The sequence below is a fragment of the Carcharhinus amblyrhynchos genome, chromosome 34, assembly GCF_965287045.1.
Source record: "Carcharhinus amblyrhynchos chromosome 34, sCarAmb.v2.hapA, whole genome shotgun sequence".
NCBI classification, from domain to species: Eukaryota; Metazoa; Chordata; class Chondrichthyes; order Carcharhiniformes; family Carcharhinidae; genus Carcharhinus; species Carcharhinus amblyrhynchos.
The window spans coordinates 12,187,083-12,207,568 of NC_137357.1; the positions used below are offsets into that span (position 1 = coordinate 12,187,083).

A 20,486-nucleotide genomic window follows, 5' to 3' on the forward strand; every position below is an offset into this window, starting at 1 on the left:
TTTGTCATCAACACCTAAGCAGCATGAAAGGTTTTGCTCAAAGAACGGTAAAGTAATACAGCTGCGGGCATGTGGTGTTTGTCAATCCCACACACAGGGCTGGCTCTCTAGGGAGTCTCCTTGCACCCACAAACATTGAGGACATTTTGACTAAACGAGTCAATCGGGCTGACAGACATATTCCATTCATGGTAAAATCAAAGAGAGATCTGTTAGACGGTATGACAGGAAAACTCTCTTTAAATCTCCCCCCAAAAGCCTGTCAGGGCTGGGGGGTGTCAACTGTAAATTTCCAGACTAAGATTTGTGATTTGCATTCAAAAGGCTTTGAGAGGTTATGGACACACAGCAGGTTGATGGAATGGGACATCACTCAGCCTCAATCTGAATGATGGGAACAGGCCTAACATGTTCAGAGCCCAGATGACAAACATTTCAACAAAGACAATAACCAAGTCAGTTACAGCAGAAACCAGCCACCAATTTATTCACACAGCATAGGAAAGGACTTTGCATATTCAAACAAACTGTTAAAAAAGACAAAACACTACATGGTACCAACAAAAGAGGCTAGATCATTTAGTGAAAGCTGAGTTAAACCCCATCATTTTTTTGAACTTAAAAACCATGTATATTTGATCTTTTTCATTCTCAATCCTCGTTTTTCATTCATTTTGAAAGAATACATTTCGCAAAGGAGTGTACAAACTGCTCTGAATCCTACATTAAATCGAGCAAGTGTGACTGTGCACTGGGTAAAGTGTAGCAGACACAGATTTCATTCAATGCTGTTCAATTACAAACTCACTTGGAATTCTCTGCATACAGAATGGAATTCTCGGAGTGTATCCTCTGATATTTAAGTTAGGAATTATGCCACTGGGCAGGACATGGCAAGAATCGCTGACCTTTCCAGGCTAGACTCCAGCCAGTTCACAGCCACTGGCCCTGACTTACCCTAGGGGGCAAATGCCACTCACGCTCATAGCCCATGGACAGCAAGAGCATCCATAATGATTCTAAACACAGTGGCATGACACGGTCCTTGACTGAAATTACTGTAGAATCCAGCACTGTCCAAGTAACAATTACTTTCTGACCTGCCCTGAAATCTCAATCTCAAAAAATCAGTTTAATCAGAAGGAAGCAATCACAGGCCCCCTTTTCCTGGAGGCAGGTTTAGAGACTTCTCCACCGAGACTTCAGGATGCCCTGGTTGAATAACATGGCACTGAAATGCACAAACCAGGAAGACTCCACTACAGAAGAAGTCTTTTGTTTGCCTCTTTGATCTCTTTTGTGTTAAGCCTTAGCTGGGGTGACAATATCTGCATTATAATCAGTATTCCTAAACTTAGCTTGGAGAAAGTTCAGGCTTCGATTGCACTCCAGACTGCTGCCCATTGGCTGTTGCTATTAAGTCGATGGTACCTGTTATCACCCAGCCTGCGAGCGTTCACTGATTTAATACCGGGGATCTGAGTTTACAGTCTCACCCAGGATATCAGAATCAAAGTCTGCTCTGCTGATGACGGCCCTATCTTGAACATAGCAAGAATACCCTTGGTTCAGTCACTAGCAAAAGCTATAGTACTGGTCGAAAATCCCACTCTTAGGCTGCAAGATATCTGGTGTATTTCTCACAATTGTGCAGTAAGACCTCCCTGCCATTCACAGCAGTCGTTCAGTAGTGATGTGGGGGGGTTGGGGGGATCATCAGGATCATCCCATGGGTCCCTAATGATTATGTGGGCCATGCGGCGAAGACTAACAGGTAAGGGAGGCCCTTGTTTCAGTTCTGGCACCTACACTCAGTCTCAGCCCAGCCAGCCCTCCAAAAACTACGTAACCTGGTCTTGGGGATAAAGAGGAATCATTAGCCTGTCACAGGCCAGCAGGAGGGAATGGGCCGAGGCAACGAATGAACCATCAGACTGGCTGCTTGGGGCGTCTGCACCAGCAGAACCCAAACATCTCACGACAAGGGATTAGAGCGGGGATTCATAGCAAACTGCTTCAGAAGTAACCAGCAGCCATACACCAGTTGATATCTGCAAAGGAGCATTCTTTCCCAGCAAAGTTCAGCAGGTGCAACCGTGTCGACACACGGGAATGAATTGCACTATTCACTAAAACCGTGCTTAACAGGCTCTGTGATTTCTATGTGTATATACAGACACACTTATATAATCTATATATTAAAAAAACACGCACTCGACAGGATGCAGTGCAGACAGCATAAATAGAGCAGGAAAACAAGCTTCACATTTCCAAAAAATAAACACTTACGTAGTTGCTATTCCCTCCCTCCTATCTGTGACTGGTAAAATGCTGGGGGACCAGCGAACAATTGACTGTGGTCACAGAAACTGGCGATAAAAAAGGAAATATATATATGTATATTTCAAAATACACATCCATATATGGCAGGCTGACTGCTCAGACTGGGCCAGAATGCTTCAGCACTCAGACACAGAGCTCCTCACCCTTCACCAAGTATAAAATTCATTGTGAATGGCACATGGGATTCCATAAAACTGCAGCCAGCTTTTATTTTTGCATTCCAGATTATGTAAAGGAGTTACTATTTCTTGTCTGTCACTGTTACATTGCATATTTGTTTGTCCAATCTCTGGCCAGTTTGTTGTACCTAGAGAGAGTGGGAGAAAGAGAGAATATTATTGCCAGTTTTAAATATCAAAACTTTCTCTGTCCATCCACCCAATCAACTTGCAACAGCATTCGAAGAACCGTGCACCTGTTCCCCAACCTACAGGGATCCAGGCCATGCCCACCTCACACAGATCCCAGCCACATCCTGTGTCTCCGCACCCAACCTCTCAGATCCCAGGTGTGTCCAGCGTCACCCTTCAACTCTCAGATCCCAGCCATGCTCCCCTTCCCACCTCACTCAGATCCTTTGCTGTGCTCGCAACCACATCAATTCTGGCTATATTCAACCTTTAGGCAGATCTGCATTGTGTCCCCATTCCTTTGAAAAGTGTGTTTGGGACCAACCTCTATTGATTAAATTACAAGGTACCTTCTCGTGTCTTTCCATTCAACACGATACCCTCCTGAAGTTCTGACCTGAATCTAGTACTCAAGGTGCAATTTTGCATTTCATGACGAAAATATTGGGAATTCCTTTGTTCAAACAATGGAGGTTAAGTGGAGTCTAAAACTAGAGGGCGTAGGCTTAAGGTGAAGGGGGAGAGATACAAAAGGATTCAGAGGGGCAAGTCTGAACTCCATACAATATGGAGCAGGGCAAGCTTTCTCATCACACATTCGAGGAATCCCAACAAGTATATTAATGTCGGCATCATGTAAAATCCAAACTGTTTTGTAAACAGGACAATTGTTCCATCCCAGAGTGAGCTGCAGTTCTGAATACTTACTTCTCCCTGTCAGATTTGTAGGTGTGTGCAATCTCCGGTACCAAAGGATCATCTGGGTTTGGATCACACAGCAGTGAACAGATAGACAGAAGAACTGAAAGAGAGACAGAGAGAGAGAGATGGCAACAGGTTATTTAACAACACATTGCATTCAACCATCATCTTGGTGCCTGAAATTCCCAACAGGTCAAGGGAGCAAGGATCAGTCTATGATTCCCCAAAGGGTGATGGACAAGATGGTGCCAGGGCGAAGCGACTTCTTGCAAGCTGTGCCCAGCATACCTTCTAATTCTATCTTTTACTCTCGTTCTATGCTTCTAAAACTTAATTCTAACTCATTTAAACTCTCTAACAATGCTATGAATGTAACACTGCATTCTGCATGCTCGCATTTCCTTCTCTATGAATGGTATATTTTGTCTGTATAGAGCGCAAGAAACAATGCTTTTCACTGTATGTTAATATGTGACAATCAATCAAATCAATCTGTGTTTCTTAATTTTTCCCAGTCCCACTTCAGTGGACCAGGAACCACTGAAACCAAGGCAACTTACAGAGTCAGAGGTTTACAGCCTTTGGCCCAACTTGTCTGTTCCACTCTTTTTTGAATCTTGAAGCTAATCCCAATTGCCCACTTTTGGCCCATATCCCTCAAAACCCATTGTACCCATGTAACTATCTCAATGCTTTTTAAAAGATAAAATTGTACCCGCCTCTACAGCTACCTCTGGCAGCTTGTTCCAGAGACTCCCCACGTTCTGTGCAAAAATTGCCCCTCTGCACACTTGTGTATCTCTCCCCTCTCACCTTAAACCTATGCCCTCTAGTTTTAGACTCCCCACATTTGGGCAAAGATGTTGACTATCTACCTTGTCTACGCCCCTCATTATTTTATAGACGTCAAAAGGTCACCCCTCAGCCTCCTCTCCAGAGAAAAAAGTCCCAATCTATTCAGCCTTTCCGTATAACTCAATCCATCAAGTCCCAGTAGCATCCTAGTAAATCTCATCTGCACTCTTTCTAGTTTAATAATATCCTTTCTATAATAGGGTGACCAGAATTGCACACAGTATTCCAAGTGTGGCTTTATCAAGGCCTTGTACATCTTCAACAAGACGTCTCAACTCCTGTGTTCAGTACTCTGACCGACGAAACCAAGCATGCTGAATGCCTTCTTCACCACTCTGTCCACCTGTGACTCCACTTTCAAGGAGCTATAAACATGTACCCCTACATCTCTTTGTTCTCTAACTCTCCCCAGTGCCCGACCATTAACTGACTGTGTCGTGCCCTGGTTCAACCGAACAAAATACATCACCTCACATTTGTCTAAATTAAACTCCATCTGCCATTCGTAAGCCCACTGGCCCAACTGATCAAGATCCTGTTGCAATCTGAGATAACTTTCTTCACTGTCCACCATGCCACCAATCTTGGTGTCATCTGCAAACTTACTAACCATGCCCCCTATATTCTCATCCAAATCATCAATATAAATGACAAATAACAGTGGGCCCAGCACTGATCGCTGAGGCACACCACTGCTCACAGGCCTCCAGTTTGAAAAACAACTCTCTGCAACCACCCTCTGGCTTCTGTCAAGAAGCCAATTTTGGATCCATTTAGATACCTCGCCCTGGATCACGTGAGATTTAACTTTATGCAACGTACCATGGGGTACTTTGTCAAAGGCCTTGCTGAAGTCCATGTAGACAACATCAACTGCACTGCCCTCATCTACCTTCTTGGTTATCCTTCAAAAAACTTAATCAAATTTGTGAAACATAATTTTCCACTCACAAAACCATGCTAACTGTCCCTAATCAGTCCTTGCATCTCTAAATGCCTGTAGATCCTGTTTCTCAAAATACCTTCCAACACCTGTGAGGACCATTAGCTCTGTTGATAGGTTGCGACTGGAGCAGCCGTTCACCGATGATGTGGGAGGACAGAGTGAATCGTACTGTTTCCAACTTGTGTATATTACACTGAGTTCAGAAGAATCCTGGTGAGGGCCTGCAATTACAGTGTGCAAACTAAGGATGTCATTCTGCCCATTGACTTGCCTGGAGGCGATGGTACTCACTGCCTGAAAGGGTGCTAACAGCGTAGTATACGTGGCTGTGGACCAAATGCTGGAAAATGGGATTAGAATAAATCAGTGCTTTATGGCTGGTTCAGATACAATGCACCAAAGATCCTTTTTTTTTGTGCTGTAAAATTCTCCGACGCTATGACTTAACATTCCAAAGGGAACTCAGATCTGATTTTTGAGCAACATTTTTACGACAAAAACATTGCTAGCACGAGAAAGGCCAAATAGCATTCTTTTCCCCAGTTTAATACTATTCAGGATTATTCTTTCCTCAACAACTTTGTGTTATATTTTCAAAGCCCCATTTTTCTGTGTTTCTTTTGTTGTAATTCTGTTGGTCATTCGACCCACCAAGTCTGCACCGACGCAATCCCATCAGGCCCAATCCCCATAATCCCAGATATTTACCCTAGTTAAAGGGCAATTTTGCATGGCCAATCAACCTAAACTGCACATCTTTGGACTTGTATTCTATAACTCCTGGTCTGGTAACACCCAGACCAGGAGTCATAGAATCATGGATCATACAATCATACAGTGCAGGGGAGGACCTTCAGGCCATCAAGTCTGCACCGACATGCGAGAAACACCTGGCCTTCTACCTAATCCCATTTACCAGCACGCGGCCTATAGCTTTGGACATTAGGTACTTTTTAAGGGATGAGAGGCAATCTGCTTCTCCTATCCTCCTGTAATGGTAACATGATATGAGGGTCAGTTGACCAAGTCTGATTGGTCGCAGATGGGATTATGGTGAGTCTTTGTGGCCCAGGGTGTGGCCTAAGTGGTGGTGTAGTTAAGTTTCTTTATTAAACCTTTTCTTTGAGTTACTTAGCAATGTTAGCTCTTTTATTGACTGCTCTTACAGTGCCCCCAACTGCCAGATGAACATTCCAGACTGTTACCACCCTCTGGATAAAAAAGTTTTTCCTCACAGTCCCCCTAAACCTCCTCCCCCTCATTTTTAACCTATGTCCCTTCGTGACTAACCCTTCAGCTAAGGGGAACAGCTGCTCCCTATCCATTCTGTCCATGTCCCTCATAATCTTGTACACCTGCAACAGGTTGCCTTCAGTCTTCTCTGCTCCAATGAAAATAAACCAAACCTATCCAACCTCTCTTCATAACTTAAATGATCCATTCCAGGCAGCACCCTGGTGAATCTCCTCTGCACCCCCTCCAGTGTGTTCTATAATATGACGATCAGAACTACACACACACTCTAGCTGTGGTCTCATCAAAGTTCCATACAACTCTGACATGACTTCCCTACTTTTGTAATCTGTACCTCGATTGTCCTGGCAGGGAGCTGAGGGATGGGGGTGAGCACACGCTATCGACATTAAGAATGCTTGGAATTCACCAATGTTCTTGGGAGGTCACTGGAGATTCCGCAGCCTGAAACGTTTTAGACCTCCATCAAAACTCACATCAATCATCTTTAGACCAGAACCCCAACTTCCCAACCAACATCTCTTATCCCCGGAGCCATTCCGAGTAAATCTCCTCTGCAGCCTCTCAAGGATTCTCACGTGGCCTAACCAGAGCTTTGTACAAGTTCAGGATAACTCGTCTTTCATTTTCAAAACCCCGATTTATGAAGCACAAAATTCCATTTATTTTGCTGATTGCTCACTCAATATGTTCTGCCACTTTGAAAGATCGACGCACATCTATCCCTAGGTCTCCTTATCCATGCACACTCTTGAGAATTGTGTCATTAAGTCTGTACTGCTTCTTTCTATTAGCTCTGCCAAAATGCATCACCTTTCACTTCTCTGTATTAAATTCAATCTGCCCCTTGTCTGTACATTCTGCTGGCCTAACATGGACCTTGATTGCTAACAGCCTCATTGTTTTCCAACATCGAAGTTACATATCTGGCAACATCAGCAATGGTCCTTCACTAAACTTTGTGGTTCAATGCCTACCATCCTCCTGAAGAACATTAACTTACCGCAATTCATTGTTTTCTGTCCTTCAGTCAATTTTTAACATCCAATCTCAAACTGTCAACTGATTCCATGAGCCTCAATTTTATTAAGCAGCCTTTCACATTGTACTTGTCAAACAGTTTAAAATTCAAAAATAAAACACTCACTGCACTTCCGTCATCAACTTTCTCTGCTACTTCAACAAAAAAATCAATTAGATTAGCCAAGCATGATCTTTCTTCAACAAATCGATGCTGACTCTCCAGTTCAGTCAACCCCCCAGCACAACGACTGAGGAATCTTTCTGGTCAGCAGGATGAGTACAGTCAACAGGCCATGATCTTATCCACTGATCCCCTGCTCAAACAGGACAATAAAGAGAAGCTGCCCTTACCTTTTGACAATGTTAAAGCTGGAGACCATTGTGAGCGGAGAATATCAAGGCAAATGCTACCATTACTGTTAATGTTTGGATGATAGATCTTTGTTGTAAATGAAACCTGTGGAAAGCCAGGTGAAGAAGAAAAGACTTTTACTCCCTCTGTAGCAGGCACATTGACAAAGCAACAATGCTTTGAATAGCTGTCACTTTTACCTTAGGTGGCTTGAATGGATAATCTGAGGGGAAGTGGATATTCAGAAAGAAGACACCACCTTGGTAAGGGCTGTCACTCTACAATAAAACAGCAGAGAAGGGAGTCAGCAAAAAAATTGGCAGAGACAGTGAAAGACACTTTGTACAAAGACAGGATACTTACTGGTCCCATGATAGTAGCTTGCCAGTGAAAATCTGTGAAAGAAAGAGGAATGTAAGTTGTCGTTTGACTCGAAGTCAGAAATTATTTCATTCCTGTTCTCTATTTCTCAATCTCTCAACTCAGGTTTTAACTTTCCCTGAAGACTAGGGCACAAGACTTCTGAAATGGAAGAAAAACTTGGTGGATGTGGGGGGTGTCCAAACAGTGTGTGAAGAAAATGAACAATACACTGGCCTCTCTGCGTCCTTTGGCCCAAGCCTCAGTTAACTGAGCTTTCTGTTTTTGTCCTTCCCAATAGTCAGCCTCCAGAGGTCACAGACATCAGCCACTGTCACCCAGTTGTTTATTTCAAGGACTGTCAGCTATACATTGCTCTTATGTGTGCTTGTAGTGGAAGTACTAACACACAGGTCTTGACCCAGTGACCAGCTCGTGCACAGACCGTTTGATAAACAGCCATCATCCACTCGATGCATGTTGCTGGGCTGAAATTATGTTGCTGAATGCATGCTGACTGAACAGGATGCTCCAGGTCCTCCAAGTTGGCAACCCTGCCCTGCCAAGTGGCCGAAGATGGCAACCGTTCATCTTTTTCTAGCCTCCATCACTGCAGAAGAGTGCACTGGGAACAGGGGCGTGGTAGACTCTGGTTTGGTGTTCTCAGTCAGGTTGCTGTGTTCCACATGCTCATACTCAGCCCATGTTGCCCTGGTCAGACTGCAGACCTGGCTGAACACATCCACCTTGAATCCCTTCATGCCTACAGAGATGTCTGCTTCCATACCAGGACTGACGGAAAGCTATTCAGCCTTGGTTGCCTGAAATCCACAACAAGGGTGGACAATGTCTTTATCAGAGTGCTGTGCTATGTTCATGATCCATACCAAGGAACACTTTCAGCGGCAAACAGACTCTATCACATCCATAAAGAGTGACCACCAGCATCAGGAAGACACATTATGGTCATGCAGTCAGAGGTTTACAGCATGGAAACAGGCCCTTTGGCCCAACTTGTCCATGCTGCCCTTTTTTTATAACCCGTAAACTAATCCCAATTGCCTGCATTTGGTCCATATCCCTCTATATGCATCTTACCTCATGTAACTGTCCAAATGCTTTTTAAAAGATAAAATTGTACACGCCTCTACTACTACCACTGGCAGCTTAGACGTTTGCACGGAGGAAAGAAGAAACATTACAAAGACGCACTCAAGGTTTCCCTGAAGTCACTTGACAGAGACACGACCACCTGGGAAACGCTGGCACAAAACTGCCCTACCTGGCACTGCCTCATCCACAGGGGCTGTCAAGCTTCCGAAGCAAGGTGTATTGCTGAAGCACAACTTAAGCGCGAGCTGTGCAAGTCCAGAGCCATCAGCGCAACAATGACAGTGCCTACACAAGTCTGCCCAGTATGTGCCAGAGCATTCCGAGCCCAAATTGGCCTGATCAGTCATCTTCGAACACACCGCAGCCAGCCTCAAAATGACTAATGGTCAAAATGACTAATCGAGGTCCTCATCGAAGATGATGGACAAACAACCACCACCTCTGGCAGCTTGTTCCAGACACTCACCACCCTCTCTGTGAAAAAATTGCCCCTCCGCTTTTGTATCTGTCCCCTCTCACCTTAAACCTATGCCCTCTAGTTTTAGACTCCCCTACTTTTGGGAGAAGATATTGACTATCTAGCTGATCTATGCCCCTCATTTTATAGACCTCTATAAGATCACCCATCAGTCTCCTACGCTCCAGAGAAAAAAGTCCCAGTCTATCCAGCCTCTCCTTATAACTCAATCCATCAAGTCCAGGTAGCATCCGAATAAATCTTTTCTGCACTCTTTCTAGTTTAATAGTATCCTTTCTATAATAGGGTGACCAGAACTTCACACAGTATTCCAAGTGTGGCCTTACCAATGTCTTGTACAACTTCAGCAAGACGCCCCAACTCCTTTGTTCAATGTTCTGACCAATGAAACCAAGCGTGCCACCCTGTCCACCTGTGACTCCACTTTCAAGGAGCTATGAACTTGTACCCCTAGATATCTTTGTTCTTTAACTCTCTCCAACACCCTACCATTAACTGACTAAGTCCTACCCTGATGCAATCTACCAAAATGCATCACCTTGCATTTGTCCAAATTAAACTCCATCTGCCATTTGTCAGCCCACTTGATCAAGATTCCGTTGCAATGGGAGATAACTTTCTTGGTCCTGGAAGTTATTTATATCACTATCTATTAGTGTTGACAGTGCAACGTTAACAGTTGTTGATGGTCTCATTTCCCTAAGCTGCACAATTATCAGCAACCTCTCCCTTGATACTGAAATCAGCATATACATCGCAAAAGGTGTTGTATTCAAGTAGAGTGTGCGTGCACAGGTCTGTCACCGATTCACACTGAGGTACAGTACTGGTGGTCTGTGTTGCTGTATAACACTGGGATACAGTACTGGTGGGGATGGGTCTGTCACTGTATAACACTGGGGTACAGTACTGGTGGGGACAGGTCTGTCACTGTATAATACTGGGGTACAATACTGGTGGGGAAGGGTCTGTCGATATATAATACTGGGGTACAGTACTGATGGGGACAGGTCTGTCGATGTATAACACTGGGGTACAGTACTGGTGGGGATGGGTCTGTCACTGTCCAACACTGGGATACAGTATTGTTGGGGAGGGGTCTGTCACTGTATAACACTGGGGTACAGTACTGGTGGGGATGGGTCTGTCACTGTACAACATTGGGATACAGCACTGGTGAGGACGGGTCTGTCGATGTATAACACTGGGGTTCAGTAATGGTGGGGACAGGACTGTCGCCGTATAACACTGGGGTACAGCACTGGTGAGGACAGGTCTGTCACTGTATAACATTGGGGTACGGTACTGGAGGGGATGGGTCTGTCGATATATAACACTGGGGTACGGTACTGGCGGGGACAGGTCTGTCGCTGTATAACATTGAGATACAGCACTGGTGAGGATGGGTCTGTCGATGTATAACACTGGGGTACAGTACTGGTGGGGACAGGTCTGTCGCTGTATAACACTGGGGTACAGTACTGGAGGGGATGGGTCTGTCGATATATAACACTGGGGTACGGTACTGGTGGGGACAGGTCTGTCGCTGTGTAACATTGGGGTACAGTACTGGTGGCTACGGGTCTGTTTCTGCATAACACCACATTCAGATCTGAACAAAATAGCTGCATGTTACCCAGTCTCACCTTTGTGGATAGGATATAACTGACGAGTTTACATTGGCACATACATTCTAAACATGCACTGTGGAAATAAGAATGGAAAAAACCAACGAGAAATATGTGCATAAGAAATATTTTGAATGTATTAGTCAGAGAAATCATTTCACAAAACTGGAACCAGGCAACATTTTGGAGACCATACCTGACAATGTTTAAGCTGGTTCAACCAACAGGAGTGACCAATTCACCAGACAGCCATGCATAACCTCCCCTAAAGGCCTGAGGCCTTTTCTGTAACACTGATTTCAGAATAACAGCCACTCATCGCCTTTCTTTACAATAGAATAGACACAGACAACTGACACCAGAAATTCAAAAATGATATCAACACTTTTAGACAAAAAAACCCTTCCCACCACGCGTCCTGATTGAGTCAGAATGAGGTTTTTTCTTAAGACGTATTGGAATCGCTGATGTAATTTAGTGGGGTGACGACTGAATTCCTTCTCCCCCTTTCTTTCTCGACCAATGATCTCTGTCCCGACACTTATTGTTAAATTTAGCAGTTCAATTTGATCTCTCATGTTGCATTAACAGACCTGTCCCATCAGTACTGTACCGCAGTGTTATACGGTCACACCTATCCCTACCAGACTGTACCCAAGTGAGACAGAATAACAGATCTACACCCACCAGCGCAGTATTCCGGTGTTCAGCACAGGTCCCTACTGAGTACATATTATAAACCTCTTTTCCAATCAATAATGCACAGCAAAAAGGAAAATGACAGCCAGTGCAAAATGATGCCTTTGCTCACTTGTGGTCGATTCTGTGTTTGCGTTTGTCCTCAATGGACAATACCTGCACTGGAAGCGGTTCAGAGAAAGTTCACTAGGCTGACTCCCGGGCTTAAGGGGTTGTCTTCTGAGGAGAAGTTATGCAGTTGGGCCGATACTCAAAAGTTTGGAAAAAATGATCTTACTCAAACATAAATGATTCTCAGGATGGAATACAAAAAGGAGGGTGCACTAAGTTTCAAACGAAGGGGTTTAGGTCAGAAACGAGAAGGAATTCCTTCTCACAGAGCCATTAATCTTAGAAATACACTGCCACATAAAGTAATAAAGCTGGGTCATGTATTCACGACTGAGGTACTGATCTTTTAATCTACAAGAGAGTCTGTTGTTATGGGGGATGGGCAGGAAAATGGACTTGAGGTCACAATCAAGTTAGCCATGATCTTATTGAATGGTTTAGCAGGCTTGATGAGCTGAACGACCTACTCTTGCTCCTGTTCTTATGTGATTCCTGCACAGAAAAGCCAAATCCCTCTGATTTAATAATTACAAAGAACAAAGTACAGCATAAAAACAGTCCTTTTGCCCTCCCAGCCTGTGCTGATCATGATGCCCTAAGTAAACTAACTAAACCAACTAAACCTTCTGCCCTTACTCAGTCCATATTCTTCTATTTCCTCCCTATTCATCTATCCACCCAGATGCCTCTTAAATGTTTACTTGATTGTCTCCAACTTGCGTTAATATTCAGGACGCTGGGGGAGTGACTGACAAAGGGCAACAGTCATGGTTTTGATTGGCCTATCTCCTACATTGTGCAGAGTGAATTCAGATCTAAAAACAGGATCCAACTGGATCACAGCAAATCAAACATATTTTCTCCCCATTTTGCACTCACAAGCTTGGTCTTTGATTCCAATGTGAAGACCCACTGAGGCAGCAATGGTGTTGTTGTGGTGGAGCCTTCCTTGGCAACAAGGTGTGTTTACACTGTGCCAACTTTACCAAAGTGGTTAAAAATAAATGGCCGCAGGAAGTATACGCAAAGGCTGATGGATAGAATACGCAGACGTTGGATTCTCAATTAAAATAATATAGTGCTGATTTCGCTCAGCAAATGTCTGAATATATAGTAACTGTTGGCCCCACAAGTATTAATACAGTATTATTCATATTAACGTAAACATATTGTGATACCGACAAAGGGAATTCCATTATCCCATTTTCAGCACATTTCACAAGAAAACCTAATCTTGTCGTAACTCCAAAAATTCTACTTTATTCCCTAAAATTCATTTGTGTCATAATTTGTCACAGGCATGACCGCAGCGTGCCCAGGGCTGGGAACTGAACAGCGAAGGGTATTCCTTATTTAGAAAGGACAAACAAGAACGAAGAGGCGGTGGAGTTTCATTGTTGGTTAAAGAGGAAATTAACACAGCAGTGAGGAAGAATATCAGCTCCGACAACGTGAAGTCTGTATGGGGAGAGCTGAGAAATATTAAGGGGCAAAAAAACTTTAGTGGTGGCTGTGGACAGAACCTCAATCTCTTGTGGTGATCTTCGGGATGGCATTAAAGAGGAAATCAGAGATGTATGCAACGAAGAAACATCTATAATTCTGGGTGCCTTTAATCTGCATCTAGATTGGGGCAGAAAAGTGGCAGATGGATTTTAACTGATGAGTGTGAGGTAATGCATTTAGAGAGGTCAAACAGTAAAAGAAAATAAACAACAAATAGGAATATACTGGGAATAGATGGAGAGCGAGATCTTGGCATGCAAGTGCACAGGCCCCTGAAGGGAGCAGTACAGGTGTATGAAGTTGTAAAGGTGGCATATGGAATGCTTTTCTTCACTGGCAGAGAACAAAGAAAATTACAGCACAGGAACAGGCCCTTCGGCCCTCTAAGCCTGCACCGACCATGCTCCCTGACTTAACTAGAACCCCTTACCCTTCTGAGGACCATATCCCTCTATTCCCATCCTATTCACGTACTTGTCCCTTCAAAGTCACTACTGTATCCATTTCCACTACCTACCCTAGCGACGAATCCAGGCACCCACTACTCTTGTGTAAAAAAAAATCTGCCTCGTACATCTCCTTTAAACCTTGCCCCTCGCACCTTAAACCTGTGTCCCCTAGTAATTGACTCTTCTACCCTGGAAAAAAGCTTCTGACTATCCACTCTGTCCATGCCTCCCATAATCTTGTAGGCTTCTATCAGGTTGCCCCTCAACCTCCATTGTTCCAGTGAGAACAAATGAAGTTTCTCCAATCTCTCCTCATAGCTAATGCCTCCATACCAGGCAACATCCTGGTAAGTCTTGTCTGTACCCTCTCCAAAGCCTCCACATCCTTCCGGTCGTGTGGCGACCAGAACCGAACACTACATTCCAAGTGCGGCCTAACTAAGATTCTGTAAATCTGCAACATGACTTGCCAATTTTTAAACTCAATGCCCCAGTGGGCGAAGCCAAGCATGCCATATGCCTCATTGACTACCTTCTCCACCTGCATTGCCACTTTCAGTGACCTGTGTACCTGTACACCCACATCCCTTTGCCTATCAATACTCTTAAGGGTTCTGCCATTTACTGTATATTTCCAATCTGTATTAGACCTTCCAAAATGCATGACCTCACATTTGTCCAGAGGTACACAATACAGACATAGAGATATAATAATGAAACTGTATAAGACAGTGGTGAGGCCACAACCAGAGCAGTGTGTGCATTTCTGATCACCACATTAGAGGAAGGATGTACTGCTTTGGAGAGAGTGCAGGAAAGATTTAATAAAACGTTGCCAGGGCTGGAGAACTGGAGCTATAAGGAGAGATTGAGGTAATTTCTCTCGGAACAGAGAAGACTGAGGGGTGACACAATTGAGGTATCAAAACTATGCAGGGTCGGGAGAGAATAGACAGGAGGAACCTGTTTCTCTTGGCAGTGTTCAAAACCCAGGGGTCATAAATTCAAGCAAAGTGGCAGAAGGATTAAAAGGGACAAGCAAAAAACATTTTCATAGGTTTCTGGAATTCACTGCCTGAGTAGGTGGTGGGGGCAGAGAGCCTAAACACGTTTCCAAAGTACTAGCATCTGCACCTTAAGTGCTGTAAATTGCAGGGCTATGGGCCATGTGCAGGAAGATAGGATTAGAAAGGGTGCCTAGGTGTCTGGTTCAGCATGGAGAAGATGGGCCAAATGGCTCTCTTATAACTTCTTCCTCCAAGAGCACCGAAAGGAAGTGGCCCTCGAGGTAGTGGATGCATTGGTGCTCATCTTCTGAGATTCTCTCGGCTCTGGGACCATTTGGAGGGCAGCTGAAATGACCCCACCATTTAAAAAGGGAGATAGAGGGAAAACAGTAATTATAGACCATTCAGCATGATGTCAATAATAGGGAAATTCTGCAGTCCATTACCAAAGATTCTGTATCAAAGCACTTGGATAACAGTGGCAGAATCAGAGAGATCAGCAAAAGGGAAAATATACTTGACAAATCTACTGGAATTCTTTGAGGATGTAACTCGTGGAGTTGATGAGGGGGAGCCAGTGAATGTGGTTTACTTAGACTTTCAGAATGCTTCTGACAAAGTTCCACAGAAGAGATTAGCGGATAAAGTTAAAGTGCACAGGATGGGGGGTAGTGTATTGAGATGAATAGAAAACTGGTTGGCAGACAAGAAACAAATAGCAATAAACAGGTCTTTTTCCAATTGGGGCAGCACAGTGGTTAGACCGTTGCCTCAGCATCAGGGACCCGGGTTCAATTCCTGGTTTGGGTCACTGTCTGTGTCGAGTTTGCACATTCTCCCCACAAATGCATGGGTTTGCTCCAGGTACTCCTGTTTCCTCCCACATTCTGAAAGATGCGCTGGTTAGGGTGCATTGACCCGAACAGGCATCTGAATGTGATGATTGGGAGAATTTCACAGCAACTTTATTGCAATTTTAATGTAAGCCTTACTTGTGACTAATTAATAAACTTTTTTTTGTAACTTTTTGGTAGGCAGTGGCTAGTGAGGGACCACTGCATTGGATGCTGGGGCCCCAGCTCTTCATAATGTATATTCATGATTCAGATGAGGAACTAAACCTATCTCCAAATTTGCAGATGACACAAAGCTGGGTCAGAGGGTCAGCTGAGGAGGAGGATGCAAAGATGTTTAAGTGCGATTTGGACAATCACTGAGTGGGCAAATGCATGGCAGACGCAATATAACGTGGATTATATGAGGTTACCCACTTTGGTAACAAAAGCAGGAAGGCAAATATTTGAATGGCTATAAATTGAGAAAGGGGAATGTGCAACGAGACCTGAGTGCCTTCGTGCTGAAGGCAATCATGCAGGTTCAGTAAGCAGTAAAGGGGGCAAATGGTGTTATTGGCCTTCATGAGAGGATTCAAGTGCAGGAGCAGGGATATCTTGCTGCAATTGTACAGTGCCTTCCACACATGGAACAGCGTGTGCAGTTTTGGTCTCCTTATCTGAGGGAGTTCTAAGAAGGTTGACCAGACTGAGTCCTGGGATGTAAGAGAAAAGATTCACTCAGTTAGGATTATATTTGCTGGGTTTCAGAAGAATGATGGGGGTCTCATAGGAGCCTATAAAATTCCAACACGACAAGTCAGGGTAGATGCAGGAAGGATGTTCCTGACAGTGGGGAGTCCAGAACCAGAAGTCACAGTCTCAGCAATTAGGGTAAACCTTTTCAGATCGAGATGAGGAGAAATTGCTTCACCTTTTCAGGCCTAATTCTAGTCTTGTACCCACTTTGTGTCATGGAACCATGCATCCTTCAATTGCTAATATTGAGTCGTCAATGTCACAACACCATCAAGGGTTAAACTGAAACTTTCGTCAGTGTGTCAAAGTCTCTTTGAACTTCATCTTTAGTCAGAACGCTAACTCATCATTCCAGCTGAGTATTTCTCGGAAAGTAAAAATTTAAATGTGTTTGGATATTGGACCAGAATTCCAATGTATAGAATGAAGGCAGACGAGACCCCAATAGTGTTTTCTCTTTTGGTATAAATGTGAGAAGATGCTTCACTCCATGAGTAATTCCACTGACAAAGTAGGGATCTTTTACAGTAAAAAAATTTATTTAACACAGTTTAACTATAACTCTAACAAATGAAGCAGCTTAACCATTAACAGTTGAACAATATTTAAAAATGAAAGGAAACAACTTTCATTTCTAACTTATTACTGTTTCAGTTCCAAATAAGCAACATTTCTATTACAGACTTACAATGCCACTTTAAGTACCAGTTAGCACCCAAAAATATATTTGCTATCAAGAGTGCGGACAGTCTTCAAGCTTTGAGAAAGAATGAGTTTCAGCAGTTTGTAGAAAATTTGTCTTCAAGCAATTCTCAGCCAGAACTAAAAAGCTGTTTTTCTGCTACAGTTCTTGCTCCTCTCACATTATCACATGACCCTGTATATCTAAACCTACCTCCCATTCCTTTACTCAAAACCCCTAGGAGAAATTGTTATCTATAAACAAAAATCCATTAATTCTATCCTAAGTAAACATGGCATGAGTAATTATCTTGTTCTCCTAGTAGCTCAGCTAAAGGTTTTCCAGACACACCGGTTGCCTGCAGAAAAAAAGCTGAATTTTAAACATCCCCTAATAACAGAAAAAAGCAATATATGATATATATATATAGATTGCACATATATCATTACAAATGTAAGTCTTGCCCTCAACTGAACACCACAGAAAAAACATTCCCGTAAGTTCAGTGCACTTACAGTCATCTCCTACTGGACCTGCTGAACACAGTGCTGGAGGGTCACGCTCCAAGTCCTGGTATTCCTGGGGAAGAATAAGTAATAAACTTAAAACTCTCAGGTTTCATTTAAATGCAACTCTCAACATACATGTTCAGCAATACATTATGGATTCACTTTGATAGCAACAGTTGGGCTATAGAGCAAGAACCACAGTGGATATAGACTGAGGATTGACAATAATATACATAATAAAGCTTACGTCCTCATTGGCTTTTTTTTTTGCACACAATAAATCTTACTATTACTGCTGCAATTCACAGACTATATTCAGACCAATACCCCAAATTCAAAGTTTGATTTTAACCCTATCAACAGGAGAAGGGTAGCATGGGATTAGCAATGATCACAACCAAGACAAGCTTTGAACCAGTCATTTGTGTTTTCCAAAATCTTCGATTAACCCTTAATACAACACACAATGAAGCCATTTGGCTGCCCACACTGATGTAACTGTCACAGATGGCTCTTCCTCCATAACAGTACCACTGAAGTGACCATTGCAAAGTTCTAGTGGGGACTCTGTTTGCACTGAGATACCTGTGATATTGCGTGGCACTGATGAACGATACAGATTCAAAACAGACTCTCATGTGTCAAAATGGTGCTTTGGGCTATCAACTGTAGAGTTGTGATCAACCACAACCTGCAGCTTCGTGGTCAGGCTTATACCCATCTCTACTGTTAAATCAGGCAATCAACCCTGGGTCAGTAAGGAGTGCAGGAGAGCATAACAGGAGGATCAAGCATACACGGAAATACAATGTCAAGCTGGTGAAGCTCGAACACTCGCTTAAACAGCTGAAGGAGCTAAGCAATCCCCAACCAAGAGAGCCAATTGGCATTCCACAGTACTGTCCCACACAACTGTAAATGGTGTTGGACAAAGCAACAACTAACGTGAACATTATAACTGATGTAAATCTAGCACCGAAATCCAAGAGAGGCAAAAGCATTTGCAACCATTTTCAACCACAAAGGTACGTCAGGTTGAGAAAATGAAACTGTCTTTTCAAATTATGAGTCACTTCCAAAGAAAGGGAGAGGTGGTCACGAAAACAAAGGACTTGTCATATTTGTCTGTTGTGGTCATTTTACTTCAGGCCGAGGATTTGAGAGTAACTGGAGTAAGAGACAGAGTGACAGAATCAAACTAACATAAGAAGTGTCTGATATGGTAACTAACATGTCAGTACTTAAAAATGTGTGCACAGGAGATTTGGATGGGTTATTCTGATTCAAAAGAGAATAAATAAAGCTCGTATAAAAGATGCAAGGAAGTAAAGATTGGGCGAGTTTAATTTTCTTTTACACTTGGTGAGACAATGGAGCAATCAAGGAAGAACAGATTTAAGGAGACAGACACATGAACATGCAGGGGATAGAGAGATACAGGCCTTGATGGATTGAGTTGTAAGGAAAGGCTGGATAGACTGGGACTTTTTTCTCTGAAGCATCGGAAGCAGAGAGGTGATCTAAGAGAGATCTATAAAATAATGAGAGCGAGAGATCAGTTAGATAGTCAACATCTTTTCCCAAAGGTAGGGGAGTCTAAAACTAGAGGGCATAGGTTTAAGGTGAGAGGGATGACATACAAAAGTGTCCAGAGGGGCAATTTTTTCACACAGAGGGTGGTGAGTGTCTGGAACAAGCTGCCAGAGGTAGTAGAAGAGGCGGGTACAATTTTATCTTTCAAAGAGCATTTAGATAGTTACATGCGTACGATGGGTATAGAGGGATATGGGCCAAATGCGGGCAATTAGAATTAGCTTTGGGGTTTTAAAAAAAAAGGGCTGCATAGACAAGTTGGCCCGAAGGGCCTGTTTCCATGCTGTAAACCTGACTCTATAGGACCACATGATGAGCTCAGGCTTGATGGGCTGAAGGGCGTTTTCTTTATTCTTTGAGATACTGAAACCTGTGCGAGAGGTAACTGTTTAGATTTCCAGCAGACAGCAGGAATAGCTGGGTGGAACTCCAGAAAGCCGTGATCAAAATCAGACCTGAAGCCAGCCATTTTCAACCTCAGAGGACACCCCAAGATAAAGCAAAGGCATAGTACAGTGACAATTACTGGGATTTTAGAGGCTGCTGAACAGAAAAGGGGAAGGTTAGCTCTCAAGGCAAGTCATCCCTGGTTCTGCCAGGGAAACACAGTAAAAAGTCTGACAACACCAGGTTTAAGTCCAACCGATTTATTTGATAGTACACTCACCAGCTTCCAGGTTAGTCCCTTCGCCAGGTGAATGGAGAGTTCTGGCCTCAGACAGAGCATATAAAGCACAGACAGTTTACAGATTACTGATTAGAATGCAAATCTTTACACCTCACCTGCTGTTCAAGTCTTAAAGTGGCCGACAATATGAGTGGAAGGAGCACTGATCACAGGTTAAAGAGATGTGTATTGTCTCCAGACAGTACAGTGAGGTTTTGCAAACCCAGGCAAGTCACGGGGGTTAGACCGTGCGACATGAACCCAAGA

General features: G+C 43.5%; 1 protein-coding gene across 2 annotated transcripts in view; it reads right to left on the bottom strand.

Annotated features, from left to right (window-relative positions):
- Positions 1-460: 460 nt before the first annotated feature.
- LOC145361454 (ubiquitin-conjugating enzyme E2 D4-like) overlaps positions 461-20,486 on the bottom strand; it is a 44,868-nt gene continuing 24,842 nt past the window's right edge. For both annotated transcript variants that reach the window (XM_080217271.1, XM_080217272.1), the window contains exons 2-7: positions 17,966-18,029; positions 8,189-8,220; positions 8,026-8,103; positions 7,825-7,930; positions 3,402-3,495; positions 461-2,650 (exon numbers count right to left, since the gene is read on the bottom strand). In XM_080217271.1, coding sequence (XP_080073397.1) covers positions 2,605-2,650; positions 3,402-3,495; positions 7,825-7,930; positions 8,026-8,103; positions 8,189-8,220; positions 17,966-18,029 — 420 coding nt within the window. In that variant the 3' untranslated portion in view covers positions 461-2,604. The remainder of the gene's footprint in view (positions 2,651-3,401; positions 3,496-7,824; positions 7,931-8,025; positions 8,104-8,188; positions 8,221-17,965; positions 18,030-20,486) is intronic.